Consider the following 19,996-nt stretch of genomic DNA (forward strand, 5'->3'; position numbering starts at 1 on the left):
ACTCATCCTGGGAGGGTGGCAAACTGTGCCCAGGCACTGCCCTGGCTGGGGCTGGCATCGCGAAGCCTGAAGAGGGAACTTGTAAGGCCCCTGCCCGATGCTGGACTCCCCGCAGGCACACCCCCTCGGCACCAAGGTTAATTACCAGCTGCCAGTCAGTATTTAACTTTCCACTTAAGATTAGATTAAATATTTGGGTTGGTAAAAGCCTAGGATTGCAGACGGGGGTGAGCCGGGGCACAGCTGGCTGCAGGCTGAAGCTGCCCAGCAGCCTGAGGGTTCTGCACCATCCCGGGGGCCCGCCAGCACCAGGGAGACCCTGCGGGGCTGCCCGGCTTCACAGGGAGGAGTTCTGCTCACGCACCGCCCAGTGCAGGTAAGTTTCCATCACTCATTATTTTTTTTTTTTGAGGAATTAAGTAACAAAGCTATTTTTCCCCCCAGAAAATTATGAAAGAAATGGTTTTCCTGGTATAAGAAGACCTGACCCTTCCTTCCTTCCTTCCTCGTTTGCAGACTTTCTCTCTTTCTTCTCCTTCTCCCTCTTCCCCCATCTTCCTTCTCCCTCTTTTTTGTAGTGTTTTCCTTGCTTGTTTCTTCAGTAGTCACCTTTGGATAAAACTTTTGAAAGTTTTTTTTTAATGGGAGTTTCAGGATTAGTGTGGATAACCATCTTTTTCTACTCTTGTTGTAAAACTGACAGACTCTGTTGCCTTTTGCAAGTCCCGGTGGTGCTAATGATCCACAACCTTTCAAGAAAAGTGAACTCTGGATTTGGGGGATCAAGTGCACGTTACTTTCTTCAGTGTCGGATTGTCCTGGTCGTGAATTGTGCACATTTGTGACAGGTGCAGCTGGAATTAGGTGGTCATCATGTGTCCTGAAGATCAGGCACAACTAATAGATATGCATCACCTCCAGCCATGGTCTTGGTCTCTTTTGTTTTGCCCACTGAGCTGACCAGCTACAGGTGATGGAAACAGGGAGTTACCGGAATTTGGGACTTTCCGCTAGGACAGAACGGGTGCCGGGTGCCGGGTGCCAGCCTGGGGGGCTTGGGTTTCTAGTCTCAGCACTGTGACTGTGGACAGGTGATTTAGGCTCTCTGAGCTGCAGTTCCTCCACCTGCCAAAGCAGCAGACCAGCCCAAATCACCTCTAGGGGCCCATCTGGTTATTTGACTGAGCAAGAACCATCTATTTCAAAATGCCTGAAAAAAGTAGGTTCACATGTATTAGTTTGAACTATGTATGAAATTGCCAAATTTGACCCTTTTTAGCTTCTAAAACTGGCAACTTCATATAGTTCAATAGAGCATTACGTAATAGTTGCCTTCGCAGCACTGAAGTGAGTGCCTGGTAGGTATTCTGCTTAGAGGAGGGTTGAGCATTTATGCCAAATATGGTCAATTCTCTCAGTTAAATAGTTATTCTGGGTATCAGAAATGTAGATCTGTTTGAAAGTGTTTTAGCAGCATGGCCATCAGTGAAATAGCTCTCATGCACTGGGGTTTGGTTTTTGCCCGTGTCTCAAGCAACAGCATCTGAATGGTGACTCCTCCTGGGACTTGACTTTTTCATCCTGGCCAAGGGTCAGCACTTAGGCATTTAATCTCCATAGGCCCTTTCCAGCTTTGTGATTAAGTCTTATCAAAAAGCACCTCCTGATCTGCTCAGCAGTGCGCCTCTGTCCACACTAGAAGAGCTGGACAAACAGTCGGCAGTATTAGCTCCAACAGGTGGACGGATGCTGCCTCGCCCACACCTGGAAACAAACCCTACTCCAGGGGGACCCAGCACCGAAGTCTCTTGTCTTAAAGCTATTTTTGGCAGAGATTTCTGGTTGGGCTTCAGGTTCCCATCCTCATTTCAGCTGTGGATGACTGAGGCTTCCCTTGAGGCTCCGCATCCTGGATGGCATCAAATTTACCTCTCCTATGTCCCCCGTGTTCTCTCAGAGCCCTGAAGGGACAGGGGACTAACGATTGAGCACTTCTCATCAGCCAAGCACTGGCCCAGGGTTTTCGCAGGTGGTGAAAAACTAAAGTGTTGCTTTGATGAAAACGTTCACAGAGCGATGTTGGCAGTGAGTGTGGCCCATCCTACGGGCCTTCCTGTGTAACTCTGGGCCTTTACTGCCTCCACTCAGAGGGGCCATTGCAATTTCGAGCACAGTGGCACAGCCCACGAACGAGATATATGGGAGTCGAGTGGGCAGTGGAGCTCAAAGCACTTAGGAGCTTGCAATCCATCACCTCTCTGGGGGCACCCAGGTCCCAGGCCGGCCCCGTGTGGCCCAGTGCTTACCGATCTGGAGATGTGTCAAAGAAGCACTGTCCAGTGTGCAAAAATAACTAGAATAGTTTCCGTTTTGACGGAAAGACCACTACAGGGGATCTAATTCTCTGCCCAGAAGAGTCCTCTTCTTCCCTTTCTCAGTTTCCTCCTACCCCACATGCTCGGGACCCTCCACTATACCAAATTCCCCTCAGCACCCGCCAGCCCTTTATTTTGTAAACTTAGCTCTTCTAGGGTTGTTTGTTTGTTTTGTTCTGTTTTTTAAGTTATCTCTATGTTTTACCCATTTTTCAATTTGGCTTCACAAAAGGAAACGGAATTCTCTCTGGAGGGGCCACAGAGGGTGTACAAGCTGGGCAAATCACAGTTTTTTTTTTTTTTTTTAATCGGATGAAGAAGTGGAGAAGGGCTGGAAGAAACAAGAGGGTGAGAATGCTCGCAGGTGAAGTAATCCCACCCCGTCACATGTGTCAGGCTAGCCCTGACCTGGCGCTGCGGGGTAGGGGTGCCTTCTGATTCACGAAGTAAGTGTGAAATCCCCCCGAATGAGGAGACCTTGGCTCTTCAAGGATTAAGGAGCCAGTGGTGATGTCTTGAGTAGGATGACAGCCTGGTTAGCCGCACTCGCTCACAGTCCACTGTGTTGTTTTAAGGGGAAAAGCACGCCTCTGTTACATTGCTTGTAAACCCTGCGTGACGTGCCCTTGGGGAATCTTACCTGTTTGTTGTTTCTTTTCAACCCACCAGGCTTTGCGTGGAGGAGAGAGGGAGAGGAGGACCCAAGAGCTTTTCAAATAATAGAAATTAAAACATCAGATCAGAGGGGGAGGGGAGGGTATAGCTCAGGGGTAGAGCACGTGCTTAGCATGCATGAGGCCCTGGGTTCAATCTCCAGTCCCTCCACTAAAATAAACAAATAATAAACCTAATTGCCTCCTCCCTACCAAAAAGAAAAAAAGAAAAACATCAGATTAAGAAACCTGCATTATCTTAGGTACAAGAATTCTCAGTGAGTGAAATGAAGGGAAGGCATGTTCTGTGGGAGGAAAGACCTGGGTTTTTGTTTTTGTTTTTGTTTTTTTTTGCTTCAGAGGGCACTGACTTAGAAGGCTGTTAGGTAAAGCCAATGTTGTTGACGGGGTGGCCCTGCAGGCTTACTTCCTGCTCCATCTCCCTGGTTCTGTTTCCCTGAATTTGCCCCATTTACGAGTCCTGCTCGGCTCCATTCTCTGAGCTCCGCATCCCTCTGTTCACACCTCTTGCCCACTCTGCACCTCGCCCTGTCTGTGTCTCTCCCACTACATGGAGCTTCCTCAGACAGAAGTCTCGAACTTGTCATCGCTTCATTTCCAGTGCCCAGCGTGTGCCCAGCACAGTCATTTATTCACCAAACATCCATTGTGTACCTACTAGGGGCCAGGCTCTGTGCCACTATTGGCTGTACCAAGATAGACAAAGGTCACACGAGCCCTGCCCTCACAGACATGACGGTCGACGGGGAAAGATACGCCAATAATCACACACACACACAGACACACAAACACTCACACCAGCAGTGTATACACATAAATACTACATATTGTAAAGAGAGCTTTGAAGAAAAGTAGTAAGACGCTATTGGAGAAGAGTGGTGGTATGGGTGGGGGGGACTGGCTGGGAGCAGGGCCAGGGAAGTTTTCTCAGAAGTGACAGTTAAGCTGGCCCAAAAGGGTGAGGAGGTAGCAGAGGGAAGAGCAGGCAGAAGTATTCCAGGCAGAGGGAATGGGATGTGCAAATGTCCCGAGGCAGGAGAACGCTTACTGCCTTGGGGGAAGGCAGGCCTGTAAGACCAGGTGGCATGAGGGTAGAATGAATGGGGAAGAGTGCAGGCCAGCCAGGACCAGGCCATGTACACCTGTTAGGGAATGAAGATTTTCTTTTGAGAACAACAGGAAGGGACTGCATTGTTTAAAAAACAACGGAGTGATAGGCTCCCATTTCCCTCTTAGCAAGAGTGCATTGATGGCCTTGCAGGGCAGAGAGGGGCAGAAGCAGCCTGAGGAGCTGGTTTTGGGGAAGGTTGCAGTGCGTTGCATTGTATCACCCAGGTGACAGGTGCTGGTGGCCGGGCAGTGAGAGTGAGGATGGCACAGAGAGTGGGAGTTGATGAATGATCTCTCAGGTTGTTCTTTTGTATCACTTCCCTAAAGTACTTCTTTCAAGTATGGATGTACACACTCATCTCCTCAGGATACTTGGAAAAGGCACTGTCTAGGCATAGGAGGTGGGGCCGACTGCAAAGTCTGTCAGTGCCCCTTGCAATCTTCTGCCCTGTAATTCTCTAAAAACACAGAACGTACATCAGTCATTACATCTTTCAACTGATGTCTGTTGACTATCTGTTATGAACAAGGCATCATGCTGGCTGTTGTGAGGTGACTGATCTATTCAGGAACAAAGTAATGAATGGAAGATTATTGAAGAAAATTTTGAACAAAAGAAAAACATAAGGAAGAAAAAATTTTGAATATACCACACACTATTAACACTGCAAACGCTTTATTTTCAGTCTTTTTTCATTTGCATGTATACATTTATTTACATATACAAATTGGGATCATACTATGTACAGTGTTATGTGCTCCGTTAAACTTTTATTGTAAGGTATCATGCATGCAAAAAATGCATAAAATGAGGTGGAAGGGCATAGCTCAGTGGCAGCGTGCATGCTTAGCATGCACTAGGTCCTGAGTTCAATACTCCATTCAGTTCAGTACCTCCATTAAAAATTAATTAATTTTTAAAAAACCTAATTACTTTCCCCCAAAAAACAAATAAACAAATAAATATTTTTAAACTGCATAAAATGCATATGCAACATTTTAAGAATAACAAAATATTTACTCAATCACCAGCCAGATAAAAAAATAATAATAATATTTCTTTCCCCCCTTGCACGCCCCTCCCTCCTTCCCTTAAGGTAGCCGAGTGCAGAAAGAATCCGTTTTCTTAAACCTGTTCATCTATTTTATTATTTAAATTGCAGCAGGAGGGAAATATGCCTACTCTTTCCAATCTGACACAGACACTGGAAGATGCCTTCAAGAGGGTTTTTATTACTTACATGGACAATTGGCGCAGAAACACGACAGTTGAACAAGAGGCTCTGCAGGCCAAAGTTGATGCCGAGAACTTCTATTACGTCATCTTGTACCTCATGGTGATGATTGGGATGTTCTCTTTCATCATCGTAGCCATCCTGGTGAGCACGGTGAAATCCAAGAGACGAGAACACTCCAACGACCCCTACCACCAGTATATTGTGGAGGACTGGCAGGAGAAGTACAAGAGTCAGATCTTGAATCTGGAAGAATCCAAGGCCAACATCCCTGAGAGCACTGGTGCAGCGGGACTCATAATGTCTCCTTGATAAGCGCGAGAGACACAGAGCCATCGTCTGACATGCGAATATGAAGAGAGGCCAGTGCCATGGAGCAAATCCAAGTTGTCATGCTGAGATGACACTCAATTCCTCGCTCTCTGTTGAGAATTTTCATGGCGATCACACGGTTGGTCAACTGAGACAGATGGCATTTCGATCTCAGTGATTTATGCTTGTTTATTGGAGCAATACTTTATGCTGAAGATTTCTTTTACTTTCTGTGCAATGCAAATGCCATTTTAATCAATGTCAATAGTGGAAATAAGGCCAAATTTGAAGTAAAGTGCCTGGGCAGTGGCAGTGGGGACAGAAAGGAGAGATTAACAAATCATGGCATCTTCTTTCTCATGAAATATTATTTTGTATGTGACTAATTCAATTTATAAATAATCCAGGTGTTTTACCCAGACGCTGAGGTCCCAAAATCTATCACCTTCTCACTGGACTGACAGAGAAGCATTTATTTATTAATTCATGAATGCAGAGTTTGAAATGATGAATGAACAGAACCACTGAGCTTATTTGGAAGTCCGTGGACAGAACAAACATTTCACAGGGGCAGAGTCCACATCAGAGGAGTAGAATCTTTAAAAACTACCTGGTGCAACAGAAACATGTTAATTAACATTTAAAATTTTTACAGAAAACTAACCTTTAAAACTTCTTGTTATTATAAAAAAATAATAAAATGTTATAACATTGCTTTATAAATGACTCACTCTTTTCACTCAATTTATTTTCTCTATTTACAATTACTTCTTTTCACTTAAGTTTCAAGAGACTTATTTGCACTAACGTACGAAAGTGTGTGAATTGCTGATGTCTACTGAAGAGCCAGACAGCAGCTGCTTAACACTTTGAACCTTGGGGGTCATGATATCACAGGATGTTGGGCCTGGAAGGCAGCTCGGTGATCACTGTAGTCTTGTCAGACCATTTCATTTACAGATGGGAATCTCCAGTCCACAGGTTTGGTGACATCATTCGTTAATTCAATCAAACAGCATTTAATATCTGTCTACTTGGGTTGCTGACCTAGACCCCAGGAGTACAGAGATGAGTGTGACTCCCTGAGCTGGAGGAACTCAGTAGAGAGGGAGTCAGACGTGGAAATAACATGGCGATACCAACACAAAGTGGCGTAGCTAGAGCAGGACAGAGGACAGCCCTAACTCCAGTTAAGGTCTACTCTTTCAGAGTAGCTGATTGTAGAAAGTCAATGTCAAGACAGATGTATGGGCTGCAGCTTCATGAAACTTCGTGCGTCCTCACTCACACTCTCCTCCCCCATCTACTCAAGGCAGAGCGATTGTGAGCAGAACCTTGAGTCTCGGCACTAAGACAAAATTCAGTGACGGAGCCCTTCTTCAATGCCCTTTATGGATTATTTTGTCTCTTAGGGTGAGGTCTATATAGGGTATCTGTTTCCTGATAACAAACATCCAATTATGCAAACAGAAGCAGTGAATACAGTGTTAGGGAAAGTCATTCACATTCCAAGAGCAGAAATGGCAAGAGGGGCTTCCCTCCTGAGATCAGAAACCCAGAAATGCTGTACCACACAGGACATTTCAACCAGTGCGGCCAAAGCAGCAACCCAGGCTATAAAATCACAGCCTTGGGTCTGAATCCAGAGAGGAATCCAAGGTTTCTACCAGCTGACAAAGACTATCTCTTTGATCAAACTCTGGTTGGGCTCCTCTGAGCCTTTTTCTCAACTAGACCTCAACCCTGGCCTATAAACACTGCAGATTCTTGGCACAAAAGGTATCATCCACCTCCCCACACTAAGATGCTGAGCAAACACTACCATAGTTTCTAACAGCTCTAGGCTACTTCCCTACGAGGACCCTAGCTCCCTTTAAAGTGCCTGCCTTAGGAAAATCAACGAGCTGCCAGGAGAATTTACTGTTTGTTCCAGCCAAAATTTGAAGAGAGGCCATTCAGCCCCCTGAATCTCTCCTAGAGCAGTTAGTTCCTTTAGAAATCTTATAATTATAAATCCTTCCTCTCCAGCTTTGAGCTGTTAATCTCTTACCACCCAGAAGTGTCTTGTCTCTTTGAAATGCCAACGTTCAAGGAGGTAGCCCTCCCACCTGGTGGGCACTTTGTTCTAACTTGTACCACTGCCTCCAGTCATAAAGAGAGAAGTTCGTTTCTCCTCCAGATAAGTGTCTATTAACAAACCCAGATCAAGTTGACCAATCCTTTCTGCTTTTTGGAAATTTCCACTTCCCTGACTCGGCTCAAGTGCCTGCACCCCTCATACTCCCTCATTCTCCTTTTTTAAATGCCCAGTTACCTCTGCACAAATCAAAGTTGAGTTCAGTTCATGCTGGACTCTCTTCCCTACTGTGATAGTTACTAAATAAGGTCTATCCTTAACACTTCAGCTGGTGTCCGGCTTTGTTTATCTTTGACATAGGAAAACAAATTAAAGGGGAAAAATCAAGGTTTTCCTAATTAAGTATGTTTATTAACATCACTTAAAGTATATATAGCCAACATAGATGATTATCAGCCCACTTTACTTTGGGGTAATGGGAGAAACGCTCAATGTTGACGAGCGTTTCAGGTCTGCAGTTACCGGCACTTGCTCCAGTTTGTCACTCCAGCATCAATTCCCACCAAACCCAGGCCTGCTACTTTCAGCCTGGCAACTAAAAATGCCAACTCAAACAACTTGCTGGTTTTCTTTTCTACCCCATTTGTTTTTAGAGTTTCTTCTGCTTGATCTACTGGCTCTATGTGATTTGAGTCCCCCTTACTTCTTACAGCACAGCTCAGGAGCAATTTGAAAAGGAACACATGGTAGCGTATGCCCTGCTGGAGTCTAGATCCAGATTACCCCAAGTCAGGTCCCAGCTCTGGCACTTGGGGCTTTAAAACACTGGACAAATTAATCTGTTTGTGTCTCCATTTCCTCATCTGTGAAATGGTTATAGTCTTCTCAGGTTCTTTATAGACTTATTAAGAGGCTTCTGTTAGACAAAAGCCTTAAAGTGCTTAAAACAAAGCTATTTTTGTTACTTTCTCCAGGGAAATGTCACTTGTTGACAGAACTAACCATCCAGCTTCACAACACCTATCCCGCCCTCCAATCCCTGTTTGTCCTTTCCTCTGCGCTCCCTAACATTCTGAATTTCATCACCACCAAGACGTCACAATGGGATTTGGAGTTAGACTGCCTGGGTTCAAACCTCGAATATGCCGCTCCAATTTGCAGCTCGTTTTCTTGTGCCGGCCACTTAATCTCCTCTTGCCTCCGTTTACTCATACAGAGAAGGGTGAGCCTAGTAAGAAGTCAGTGAACTTCCTTCTCGTTACACTTGAATTTGGGTGTCCAGTTTGTGCCCTCCCGTGGGGCAAGGACTGACTGCGTTCAAACTCCGCTCCAGTTTACTAAGCGTGTGCTGGAAAGAATCTGGGAACCTTGTACCGGGCACCCTACCGCTATACCAAAGGAAAATGCATGCATTTCTGGCAGAGAAGATACACGCTAAATTTGGAAACTTCTGGGGACCCACGTGGCTTCAGTCGCACACAGCCAGGAGCACCCAGGGAGAGCGAGCGCCCCTCCGGCCGCCGTCCTCCTACAGCTCAGGTAAGCTCAGAATGAGAACGTGCCCCGGGCCTAGAAGAAAGCGCCCGGCCCATGCCCAGCCAGCTCGCCCCAGGCCCAGCCAACTCCATCCTGTGACCCTATTTACGGTGCCACAAAGGCCTCCTCAGCCCACAGCGCGGCTGCAAGGAGCGGCGCGCGCAGCGAGACGGCCCGGGCCCACTGCGCCGGCGCGCGGAGCGGTGCATGCCGGGACGTGTAGTTTCCCCGCGGCATTGTGGGAGTCGTGGTTTGTGTGCCGGCCGGAAGCAGGATCCTTCGCGGCCTGGAGTTGTAAGTGGGTGGCGTCCGTGTCAGGGGGATCGTGAGCCGAGGCCCCGCTGCTCTTTGGGGCGCTGGGGTTTGGGGAGTTGTATGGCAGGCCCCGCGTTCGCTCTTTTTCTTCAGGACGCCCTCCACCGGGGACCGCCAGGGTGACAACCTCCATACCCCCCCGCCTCCCCCCCCCCCCCCACGCCCGGGCGCCCCTGCCTGCCTCGGTTGTCCAGGCGCCGCGATTCTGCGGACCAGGCACCCAGGGGCGTGTTTAGGCTGGCAGGCAGGGCGAGCGCGGTCCAGAGTCGGTTCCGGCCAGAAATTTGGGGGCGAGCGAAAGCTCTGGACGCCCGGATTTGCAGAATGGTGGGGAAAGCGATTGTCCCTCATTCTCGGGTCTGAGCGGGGCAGGTGTTACTCCTCAAGTGTCGGGGCCATGCCCCGACAGCTGGGAGGACCCTGGCCCGGCTCTCTGGTTACAGAGGAACTGAGACCCAGCCCCTCGCCCTGGGAACCCCGGCAGACCCGGGCGTAGGGCCCAGAGGTCGGCCAAGTGATACCCAAGGTTCATCTGGAACCCCCTCCTCCCGCACCTACTGCTACCTCAAAGGACTGGGGAAAGGGTTGGGGTGGAAAGGGTAGAGACTGGGACTGAGAACAGCTTCGGAAAGTTCAGCCTAAGGACGCAGCCTAATTAGTGGCTGGAATGAGCCTAGACACCAAGAGACAGACGGAGCCTTGGGTTTGTTAGGTGTGCCTAGAAGAAAACGTAGATTGTGGACTATACATCGTCCATGTTGCTTTAACTGGCCTAATCAAAATAAGCCAATAGCTTTTCTGTTTTTTAGGAGAAAGCTAGCAAAGGAAAAATCAGAATATTTTTGCAGTAAAGGAAATAGAACTACATCTATGTAAGCCATTGTTATTTTGAGTTTTAAGCTAAGACTGCGGATAGTTCCAGGGGAAGTTTAAAACTTCCTGCACTTGATAGATTTTATGCCTCTTAAAATTGTCGGCATGTAGTTGGCTTTTGCAGTTCAACCCTCAGACACCAGCTGCCTCCTGGTTCTAACATCACATCAGGTGTACAGATGGCAGCAGAGCAAATAGCCTGCTGATATATTTAGCTTTCTCAGTTGTCCTCGTTTGCTCAAGTCCTGCAGGGTGCTACAAAAATGGCTGAGTTGGAGCATGTAATTTAAGGGAAATAGAGGAAAAGTTATAATTTGGAGGCAGTGGGTGTGAATGAGCTTGATTGATTTGCCCTCTGGTCTCCCACCCTCAATGCACTCCTTACACTACTTTGCAGATTGACTTTAAATATATTTCTGTCCTAAAGAGATTGAATTTTATAACTCTGGATGTGAAGTGGAGGCAGCTGCCAGTATATTTTTACAGTCAGATGTCATGATATCAAAGAGAATGGTGACTTAGGAATTTTAGAGTTGCAGCGTTGTTCTTTGGATTCTGGTTTTAAAAATGATATCACTTTGGTTTAGAGAGGCTAATAACTTGCCCCAGGTCACATGCCCTGCCACTGGTGCCACCAAGAATAGAGTCCAGATGGCCAGTTCTCCTGGTCGTCCAGTGCTGGTTCTTTATATCATGCCCTGCTGTCTTGTGATGGCGGCGTTTTTCGCTGGATGCTGCAGGCTTATGCTCTTCAGTTTGACATGTCCATCTGTGGAAAGAGAGATTTATCATAATAATCATGATTGATATTTGTTTAGTGCTCTCTGTGTGCTGAGCATGGTGCCTAGTGTTTCCAGTCCAATCTCTGAAGGAGAATTTACAGACAAGAGAGCTGAGGCTTAGAGAGGCCGGGACTTGTCCAAGGTGACACCACTAGTAAACATAGTTTGTGTGCTGGCCGGGAGCAGGATCCTCCATGGCCTGGAGCTGTAAGTGGGTGGCATTCTTTTTAGTTTATTTCTTCCTATAAGCTTTTTGGACCTGTTTGTGGTCCTTGACCTTGGGAATTAATATCTTACCTACTTTAATTCACTTGTTATATAATTTGGTTTTAGAAAACGTGTGGGGAACAGCCAAACTTGTCTGCTTATATTTGTCTACAACTCAACAACAGCAGGAGTTGTAAAAATAAAATTTACACAAACTTAAACATTTTAATTTACAGCGTGGCTAATTCCTGCAATTAGTAGAGATCACTGAAAGTGAAAATTCCAGCAATAACCTGTTAGGAATGTATTTCTCCAGTGCAGGTCAGAATCTGCAGCTCTTAAAGACAAATAGTCCATTTATACATGAAGGTCACGGTCATCACATTTAAACACATTTATGGTGTAAATTCCTGTCGTTAGCTTATCTGACTTTGAAAAAGTCACGGGGAGAACTTGGCTGTCTTGTGCCAGCTGTCAGCTTGTTTTCAAGACACATTGACCTTGAATAGATAAGGCCTGAACTTTTTATATTTAGATGCTTTTGTAAGTGAAAGTTTAAAAAAAAAAGTCCCTAAAGTTTATCTCATTATCCCCATTCTAAAGGCCTGTGAAATTTTGTGCTGCTTTTCTTAATTCTAATTGTAAGTACATTTAAAGAAGAGCATCCCTGTGATTTGGGGGTGCAAAGCTGTCTGCCTGCCTTAGAAGACTCTGGAGCCAGAGACTGGATGGGTTCAAATCCCAGTCTGTGCCCCCCTCCCCACCACCCCTTCACCCGTGTGACTCTGGACATGTCACTTGTTTCCTTGTGTCTGAAATGCAGACAGTGAACTACACCTCGTGGGGCTGGTGTGAAGACTAGCTGAGCTAATGCATGCAGTGCACTTTAGCACAGCCGGGCACGATAAAGTGAAGCTGTGATCATGATGCTGTAAGTTGCCAAACTGCAGAAAAAGTCGGGCCCGCCTAGTTGACACCCCCTTTCTTCATTTGCAGATGGGACCGAGGCCCCAAGAGGGAAGTCACTTACCAGAGTGTGTAGGTTCCTCATCCAGAGCTCAAGTCTTCTGACTCTTGGGGTATGTGTCATATCTAAAAATAGTGACATGTGAGGCCTCAGAGCACATCCTGAGCTCCGCCCTGCCTTGTCACTTTCTGCCTCCCCTTCCCCTAGGTCTCCCTCACGTTTTAGAGGGAATTCTAGATATGAAAGGCTTTCTGAGGACAATTTCCCCCCCCTATCATTTATTTCTTTCCCTCCAGACATTTTTTCAAAACTAAGCTTAGCTTAACTCATACTTGGAGGGCCTGAGAAATAGAATGACACTCACCCACAAACCAGCTCTTGTTCAGGACAGGAGGAACAGACTTTGGACCCGGGTTCCTGTGTCCACAGACGAATGGAACAGGAGCACGTGTTGCCTTGTGAGCTGCACTGTCACCTCTGCTTGGGGCTGTGCTCCCTTCCCCGGTGCAGAGTGGCCCAGGAGCTCTTTGTTAAACAAGAGCCAAGGCTTCTCAGCCCTCACCCAGGCCTTGTGCTTTCCGCCCGGCCCTGGGTCACCTTGTGGGGACTCTTAACCCTCCTTTCTACAGTCTTGCACGCGTCCTCTCTCTCCATCAAAGAGAAGCTTTCCTAAGGTGGTCTGCTCTAGAAAACCCACATCAACCGGTTTCTTCTCCCCACCAGGGCGGTGAGACCTGACTCTCCAGCTCTCTCTCCTCCTATGATTGTCTGAGTGGCCTGTGCTGATCAGGAGTGAATTCCCCGTTGGTCCAACATGAACTGGAAGGTGAGGATAACTTTAAAGATTTATGTCTTGAATTTTTTCTTTCTCCTGATTATAAAACTTCAGAATACCAGTTCTGTAGAGATGGGTTGATTAAAAAGAAAAAAGGAGAAAGTAAAGTGGGAATCATAATAATATTTAATATTTTATTTTAAGTCAAATATATAAGGGTACATTTATTGACCAGATTTTTGGAGGAAGGCTAGACCTTATCTCTGAGAGGACGTACACTGACTTCAGATCCGCCTCGTTTTTCTTGCAAAAACGATGCCTTTAAAGTTTCACCTGCAGTTTCACACTTCGGTTTCCTTAAAGTGGATGAAGATCTTATGAAGCAGTTTACATACAAAATCTTTCCAGATTTTTATGCTCTTCTTCCCTAATCTTTTACATTTGTGTTACCAATAGTATTTTTTTTTCCAGTTCAAATTGAGTCCTTCAAAGCGTTCAACTTAGTTTTCATGGAAACAGCTTTTCCTTTACATAGTCACATTTCATTAATGTTGTGTTTAAATAAATTATCTGTTATCTATTCTACTATCACATACTACTTAAATAAACTGGCTGCGGCGTGAACAACAATTGACCCCTGTGAAACACAGATGCAGTTGGTGGGAGCGGAGTTCAGGGGCAACCAGAGAGTTTCCTGTTAGCCGCGAGCACCCAGAGGGCTGCGGGCAACAGCAGCTCTTCCTGGGGGAAGGGGGGTGTCACATTACCTCCCCAAAGTGGGTGGAGTGGGGTGGGGTGGAAGTTAGCTAAGAGAGCAATCAGATGCTTTGAAAAGTGTAAAATCAAATCCAAATCATGTATCATCTCACTATCCAGAGATGGCTACTACTAACAATTTGGTATATTTTCTTCTAGTATTTTTTCCATATATATATGAGTGTAATGTGCGTGCTTTCAAACTTAGGATCTCATTGTATGTATTTCTTCAGTTATTCTAAGCATTTCCTTGTTCAGAACAGCCCCTGGCTTTCCATTGCAAGGAGAACTGGAAAGGTCTGGAATCAGGAACTGGGAGCCGGGAGAGAACAGACCCCCTCCAGCTCCAGCTCTGTGGGGCCCGGGGGCCCTGCAAGAGGGCTCTGGGGACTGTTGTCCAGGAAGAGCCTGGCTGAGGTCCAGGAGGAAGAGTGAGGATTCTGTGAAGGGGTGGCGATGTGGGAGGGTCTGTTATGCATGTACTTGGGCTCCAGAGCTGCCCGTAGAAAGGTTGGGAGGGAAAGATGAGGCTGTGAGAGGATGTAAGTGAGGTGGGGGGAGCAGAGAGCAGTGTAGGGGCAGATTTAGGGGAGGATTTTTAGCCTCTGCAGAGCTTGAAGTCAGTAGGGATGACAGGCGGTACCTGGTTCTGGAGGCCTCAGCAACAGAGATCAGAGTGTGGCACTTGGGGCTCCGAGGCTGGCGTTCTCTCACTGCAGGGTGCATCAAAGCCCCCTTGAGGACCAGGTAAAATAAGGATTGCAGCCCCACCCCCAGAGTTTCTGATTGCAGAGGCCCGGGGTTAATGAGTTCCCAGGCGATGCTGGTGTATACCGGCAAGGCACTGCACAGAGCAAGGTTTCATTTTAATTACAGAGTGATATCAACCCCCCTTGACCACCCGGGCCAACTCTGCTTGTCACAAAAGAGTCCTTTCCTGTGTCAGAAACAAAATCTGCCCGAACCGTTCCAACTTTGGGCAGACACAGCTTCAGGGCTACCAGGGAGCAACCTCGTGTTTAGGAAGGTGGGGGAAGGGTGGGGTCCTTCCATGTAGTATGAGAAAGGAATGGCCCCTCCCCACGCCCTGACTCGGTGAGTCCCAGGAGGAGGAAGGACTACGGAGCCCCCAGTGCATCCTGGGCTTGCCTTTCTGGCTCTGTTGGCTGGTGGCCATCAGCGACAGGCAACACTGCCTGTGCAGGAGCAAGACTATTTTAAAAGTCAGTCATTCTCATTACACAGGTATTGTATTTTTAATTGGTATAGATCTAGTCCACCCCGACATTATTTCATTCATTTACCTCCTTGAAGATTTGCATGTTTGGGGACTTAACATGAAGGGCTTGTTAGAAAGAAATCAAAGGAAGAAATTTAACACAACTGAGGAATTAGCAAATCTGTCCAAGAGAGATGCAGGAACAGGGGCCCTGAAACCTTCGGCTTTAGCCCTTGTGGTGTCCTTGACCTCCACTGCCACTGCTCCACCCCTCTCCCAGTCCGGAAACTTCTGCGTCTTGCTGCCTCCTCTCTACTACCTTTAAAATGAAAGTAAATACCCAAACCTAAACTTACTTGGGTCCAATTGTTGATGGGTTTCGATTTCAGTGGGTTTTCTAACTTCTGGCTGCGAGGTACATTCCTGTACCTTCTACAGCTAAGTTTTGGGTTTTAGGTCATGGGAACTGTGGGCTGTGATGGGGCCCTGTTATGATAGGACTCCAGAGGCTCATCCATAGAGACTGAGATAATTGAAAGCTTAACCTCTGCCAGGGTAAGTCAGCGCTTCAGCCTGGGAAGTCCCAGTGAGCGTGAAAGGAAGTTTGTATCTCCAAACTGGTGATTTTTGCTTCCAAGGAGGTAAAATTTAACGTTCTTTCCTTTCTTATCTGGCTTATAAACATAGAGCCAAGCCTCATCTCTAAAATGTGAACTTCCAAGAAAGTAGATGAATTAGAGGATTATTTGGGGGAGGTTGGGGAGATTTGCTGTAGGTCTGAGGGAGGAACGACTTGGACACCAAATCAGTGTTCTAAGCTGCTTGTGCTCAACCACAAGGCCTCAGCCCCAGCTGCCTTGCATCCTGGATGCACGGGAGCAAGCTGCACGCATCACTCTGTCTCTCGTCCCACGTGGAGGGGACCCCGCGTTTAGCATTTGCCTTTAGATTTGATTGTGACATATAGGACTTCATAATAATGCCTGCTAGTGCAGAGAGTGAGTAATTCTAACCCCTGGTTATTCCCCAGACGTCATGTTAGCCAATGGGTTAAAACTTCCAACAGGAAATTAACTATAGGACCAGTGAATGAGTAGCTAAGTTTAATGTTTTAACTTTTATTGTATTTTATTTTTGTATTTATTTTACCTTCAAATACCAGTGCTAATGAGTAGCTGGAACCAAGAGAAAAATCACAGCCACCGATCTAAGTGGAGAATTCAGAAGGAAGGTTTGGACCGGCCTCCCTTTGTGGATGAAGAGACAGAAGCTCAGGAAATCAGGGGACTGACCCAGGTCACATGGCCTGTCAGTGGCGGAGGGGGGGCTGTAACCAGGCCCCTGGCTCTGGCTCCTTGCTCTGGACCGTGTCATTGCCTCAGACGCAGAGGGCCTGGGTGATCGGCAAAGTGCCCGGTCAGGTTATGAGAGAGCAGAGTTATTCTGTCCGTCGTCCTCTGGTGGTCCTGTCTGTGAATGTTTGTCAAATGAAGGCACGTAGAAGAGCGTTCCTTACCAGTTCTGGAGCACTTAGAATGGTCTCCTTCTTCTTTCAGGTTCTTGAGCACATACCTGTGCTGCTGTATATCTTGGCAGCCAAAACATTAATTCTCTGCCTGGCATTTGCCGGAGTCAAAATATACCAAAGGAAGAGATTGGAAGCAAAGCAGCAAAAACTGGAGGCTGAAAAGAAGAAGCAGTCAGAGAAGAAAGATGACTAAAGCTTCCGGAATCACAGGTATCGGGGCTTTACAAGCGCGCACCCCGTGGTGGGTGAGGGCGGGCGCGCCAGCGGATGTGATGGTTCCGGGAATCCCGGCTCCCTCGGGTTTGAAGGCCGTGTGAGGGCGCGTGGCCCCACAGGTAGCGCAGCCACAGCAGCTGTGTGGGTGAGGTGTGCAGATCCTGGCCGCGCGCCCTGGCTGCCATGAGCCACAGAGTACGTGTCACTCGTCTCCGCCTCTACTCTCGGCCCGCGGTGGTTCCGTCTCGTCCCCGGCAGTGATGCTTAACAGGAGTTGGGTCACAGGACTCTTGAGAATTTTCTGGAAGTTGTAGACCTTTTACCCAAAGAAGCGCACATACTAGAAACACCTAAATTGTACATAAAATTGCAGACAGGGATGGGGAGGAAGTGGGGTCCAGGTCATTTAAGACCCCTGCCTGTGCCCAAGATTAAGAAACCCCGCTAACCGCAGGATAAAGTCCGACTCCTAGGGGCGGCGTGTAAATCCCTTCCCAATGTGCCCTTCACCCAGGTCACGTCTGCCCCTCCCTCCGCTCCTGCGGGCCTTTCCGTGACCATGGTAGACTTTCATGCCCCTTGGCCTTTGCCAGTTAGTCCCCTGGCCTAGAGACCCGTCCCGATGATCACCTCGTCAGGCACAAAGTCTTCCTCGTTTTATCGGGTGCCTGTCACAGCACAGGGGGGGTGCCTGGAACGTGTCTGTTGAGTTAAGGCACCAGGAAGTTATTAAACCCCCCACTTACAGATCGAACGTACAGCAGTTAGCAGTTTTCTTAATTCTGGTGTACTCATCCAGTTGCATCATTTAGCAGCAAAGTTCTACGCTTTTCTTTAAAAATTAAAGGGTTCAAATATGGTAGCAGAGAATTCTAGATCAGTGGTTCCCAAATTTGGCTGATGGTCAGAATTTGCCTGGGGTGCCTATTAAAAATGCACATTCCCAGGCTCCAGAGAGCTTCCATCATGTCTGTGGTTGGGTCCGGGCATCTGTTCTTTTGAAGACCTTTTAGGTGATTCTTCCATAGTCTTCTCAGCAACAGGCCACGGTAGGGACCACTGGATCGGTGACCCCCCCAAACCCCTCTCCTCCTGGAGGCAGGCTTCTGTAAAGGTGACTCCCTTACAGCACCAGTAGACTTGTCGAGGCTAAAAAGCACACTTATTAGTAACAATTGCAATATGTATTGAGAGATTGTTCTGTGCCAGCATTTAGCTACGCATTTCATATACAGCGCTGTTATTGACAACTCCTAACAGTTCTGTGTGGTCCATTCAGATTTAAAAAACGGCCCATACCGTATGTAGGGAAGAGCAGAACCAGAATTGAACCCAGGCTGAACATCCAGCCACGGGGCCGCAGCCACAAGGCCCCAGCCCTGGCTGCGCTGCGTCCTGAGTGCATGGGAGCGAGCTGCAGGCAGCGCTCCCTCCGCCTCTGTTCTCATCCCAGTGGAGGGGACCGTCCTCTCTCATTGCTCACTGCTCACGGGTCATCAGTGAGCTGTCTGCTTTGCCAGGCAAAATAAACTATTGTTAGGAAACCTTGCCTTTATAAATTGTTTTCCTAGAAAGATGTTTTACTGACTAAAACTCAGGAGTAGCACTATAGTGGGGCAAGAGGACGCACTTCGAAATCACAAAGGGCGAGGAAAGGCAGTTTCTATTGCAATGTTGGTTGGATTTCTTTTCCATACTGAGTCATCATTTTGTGGGTTAAACCACAAAGAGGAGGAAAAATTAGGTGTGAGGTCATAAACACTTCTCCCTCCCACAGACATCAGCACAGGCTGTCGGTGAGCAGGGATGGATGGCTTCCCCGGCTGAGCCCAGAACTGACGGGGGAGTCTGTCTCCCCTCCTTGCTGGCCGCTTTTTAAAGCTTGGCCTGGAGCCTTGTTTTAAACAAAAGGAATTTTTAGATGAAAGGAAATTGTGATGCTAAAAATACATTCATGAATAGATAATCTTCAGTGGTTTCTATTTGTTAAGTGTAAATGGCTGAGCAGAAAGGTTAGCGCTGAGCAAGTAAAACATTCACTGTTGTTCTCTCAGACATTTCATACTTACCCTTTTGGTTTTCCTTTCTAGGTTTTGTAATTTAAATGTCAACTTGAGTGGACTCCAGCTGAGAAGAAAGACTTAATTCTTGAATGACGTGTCAGAAGATAAATTCCCAAGCTATAGCCTAACTTAAAGTGATGTGAATTTTTATACGCTTTTAAAAGAACCAGTATTTTGTTTACTAAAAAAAACATACTTTGTTAAAAGGGTGTCTCTGGTGTTTGGAATAAGCCAAAGTGTGTGTGTGTTTCTCTCTTACACACACAAACCCCAGCATTTACGTTTCCAGCATTTCTGAGCTGTGGGTGCCAGATCATAGGTGCCCCTCCACAGAGGACTGGGCCGTAGCAGTGGCATCGGCCAGCTCACGCTCACCCACCCCTCCATCCCTCTGATCTGCTGCCCTGGTGTGTACCCCGCCTTCCTCCTCTTTCCCTCTTCCAAGCCCTTCCTCACGTGTTTTTACCATCGCAGCAGAGGGAGGTTGTTCACTCATCCAGGAGCATCGGGCCTCCGCAGACGTGTGGGGGTCCTTGCAGGGAGGAGTACTGGGGAGACCTGTCTGCCATGATGGGCACCAAGTCTAGGAGAAACTCACTCTGTTGAGTCTTGTTGTGAAGAAGGAAGAGCAGCCCGCTGTGCTTTGTTCTCTGCCCACCAGTTTGCTGCTAAGAGAGGAAGTATGGGACATGCCGAGACTTTCAGAGTTGGGAGAAGTGGGGTTGATAGGTATTTTGACTTGGCACATAACAGATTGAGGTCTCTATTAAGAGGTTCATGTTTTTATACTTCTCTCAAGATACCAGAGAGGATGGGGAATAAGGAAGCAATAACCAAAGCCATAAACACGGTGGAATGTTTGGTCTCATTGCCAGTGGCGGCCAGGTGGAAAATTTGCATATTAGTAAATGCCCCCCGCCCCCAATTGGTGGAACTTGGAATTTTAAACATGAGGAATAAAGGGAATTATATCCTT

The 19,996-nt window shown here is 47.2% G+C and overlaps 2 protein-coding genes and 1 long non-coding RNA gene across 5 annotated transcripts; 2 read left to right on the forward strand and 1 right to left on the reverse strand.

The window, feature by feature from the left end:
* Nucleotides 1–209: 209 nt before the first annotated feature.
* KCNE2 (potassium voltage-gated channel subfamily E regulatory subunit 2) lies at nt 210–6,360 on the forward strand. 2 transcript variants are annotated; one of them, XM_010981007.3, is made up of 2 exons: nt 210–376; nt 5,323–6,360. In XM_010981007.3, the coding sequence occupies exon 2, from the start codon at nt 5,335–5,337 to the stop codon at nt 5,704–5,706; it is 372 nt and encodes a 123-aa protein (XP_010979309.1). In that variant the 5' UTR covers nt 210–376; nt 5,323–5,334; the 3' UTR covers nt 5,707–6,360. The 2 variants fall into 2 exon arrangements, with proteins under 2 accessions (XP_010979309.1, XP_064333971.1); XM_064477901.1 differs by lacking the exon at nt 210–376 and adding an exon at nt 2,703–2,821.
* Nucleotides 6,361–9,545: 3,185 nt separating this feature from the next.
* SMIM11 (small integral membrane protein 11) lies at nt 9,546–19,996 on the forward strand. Of its 2 annotated transcripts, XM_010981003.3 has the most exons (5): nt 9,546–9,613; nt 12,493–12,575; nt 13,187–13,289; nt 16,770–16,951; nt 19,048–19,996. In XM_010981003.3, the coding sequence occupies exons 3-4, from the start codon at nt 13,278–13,280 to the stop codon at nt 16,932–16,934; spliced, it is 177 nt and encodes a 58-aa protein (XP_010979305.1). In that variant the 5' UTR covers nt 9,546–9,613; nt 12,493–12,575; nt 13,187–13,277; the 3' UTR covers nt 16,935–16,951; nt 19,048–19,996. The 2 variants fall into 2 exon arrangements, with proteins under 2 accessions (XP_010979305.1, XP_010979307.1); XM_010981005.3 differs by lacking the exon at nt 12,493–12,575 and having other exon boundaries at nt 9,556–9,613.
* Nucleotides 10,927–12,908, reverse strand: LOC105089851 (uncharacterized). Its single transcript, XR_837218.3, has 3 exons — nt 12,828–12,908; nt 12,527–12,588; nt 10,927–11,276 (listed from the first exon to the last, which is right to left on the reverse strand). It is a non-coding gene; the product is annotated as an uncharacterized LOC105089851 (long non-coding RNA).

Source organism: Camelus dromedarius, chromosome 2 (genome assembly GCF_036321535.1).
Source record: "Camelus dromedarius isolate mCamDro1 chromosome 2, mCamDro1.pat, whole genome shotgun sequence".
Lineage (NCBI taxonomy): Eukaryota > Metazoa > Chordata > Mammalia > Artiodactyla > Camelidae > Camelus > Camelus dromedarius.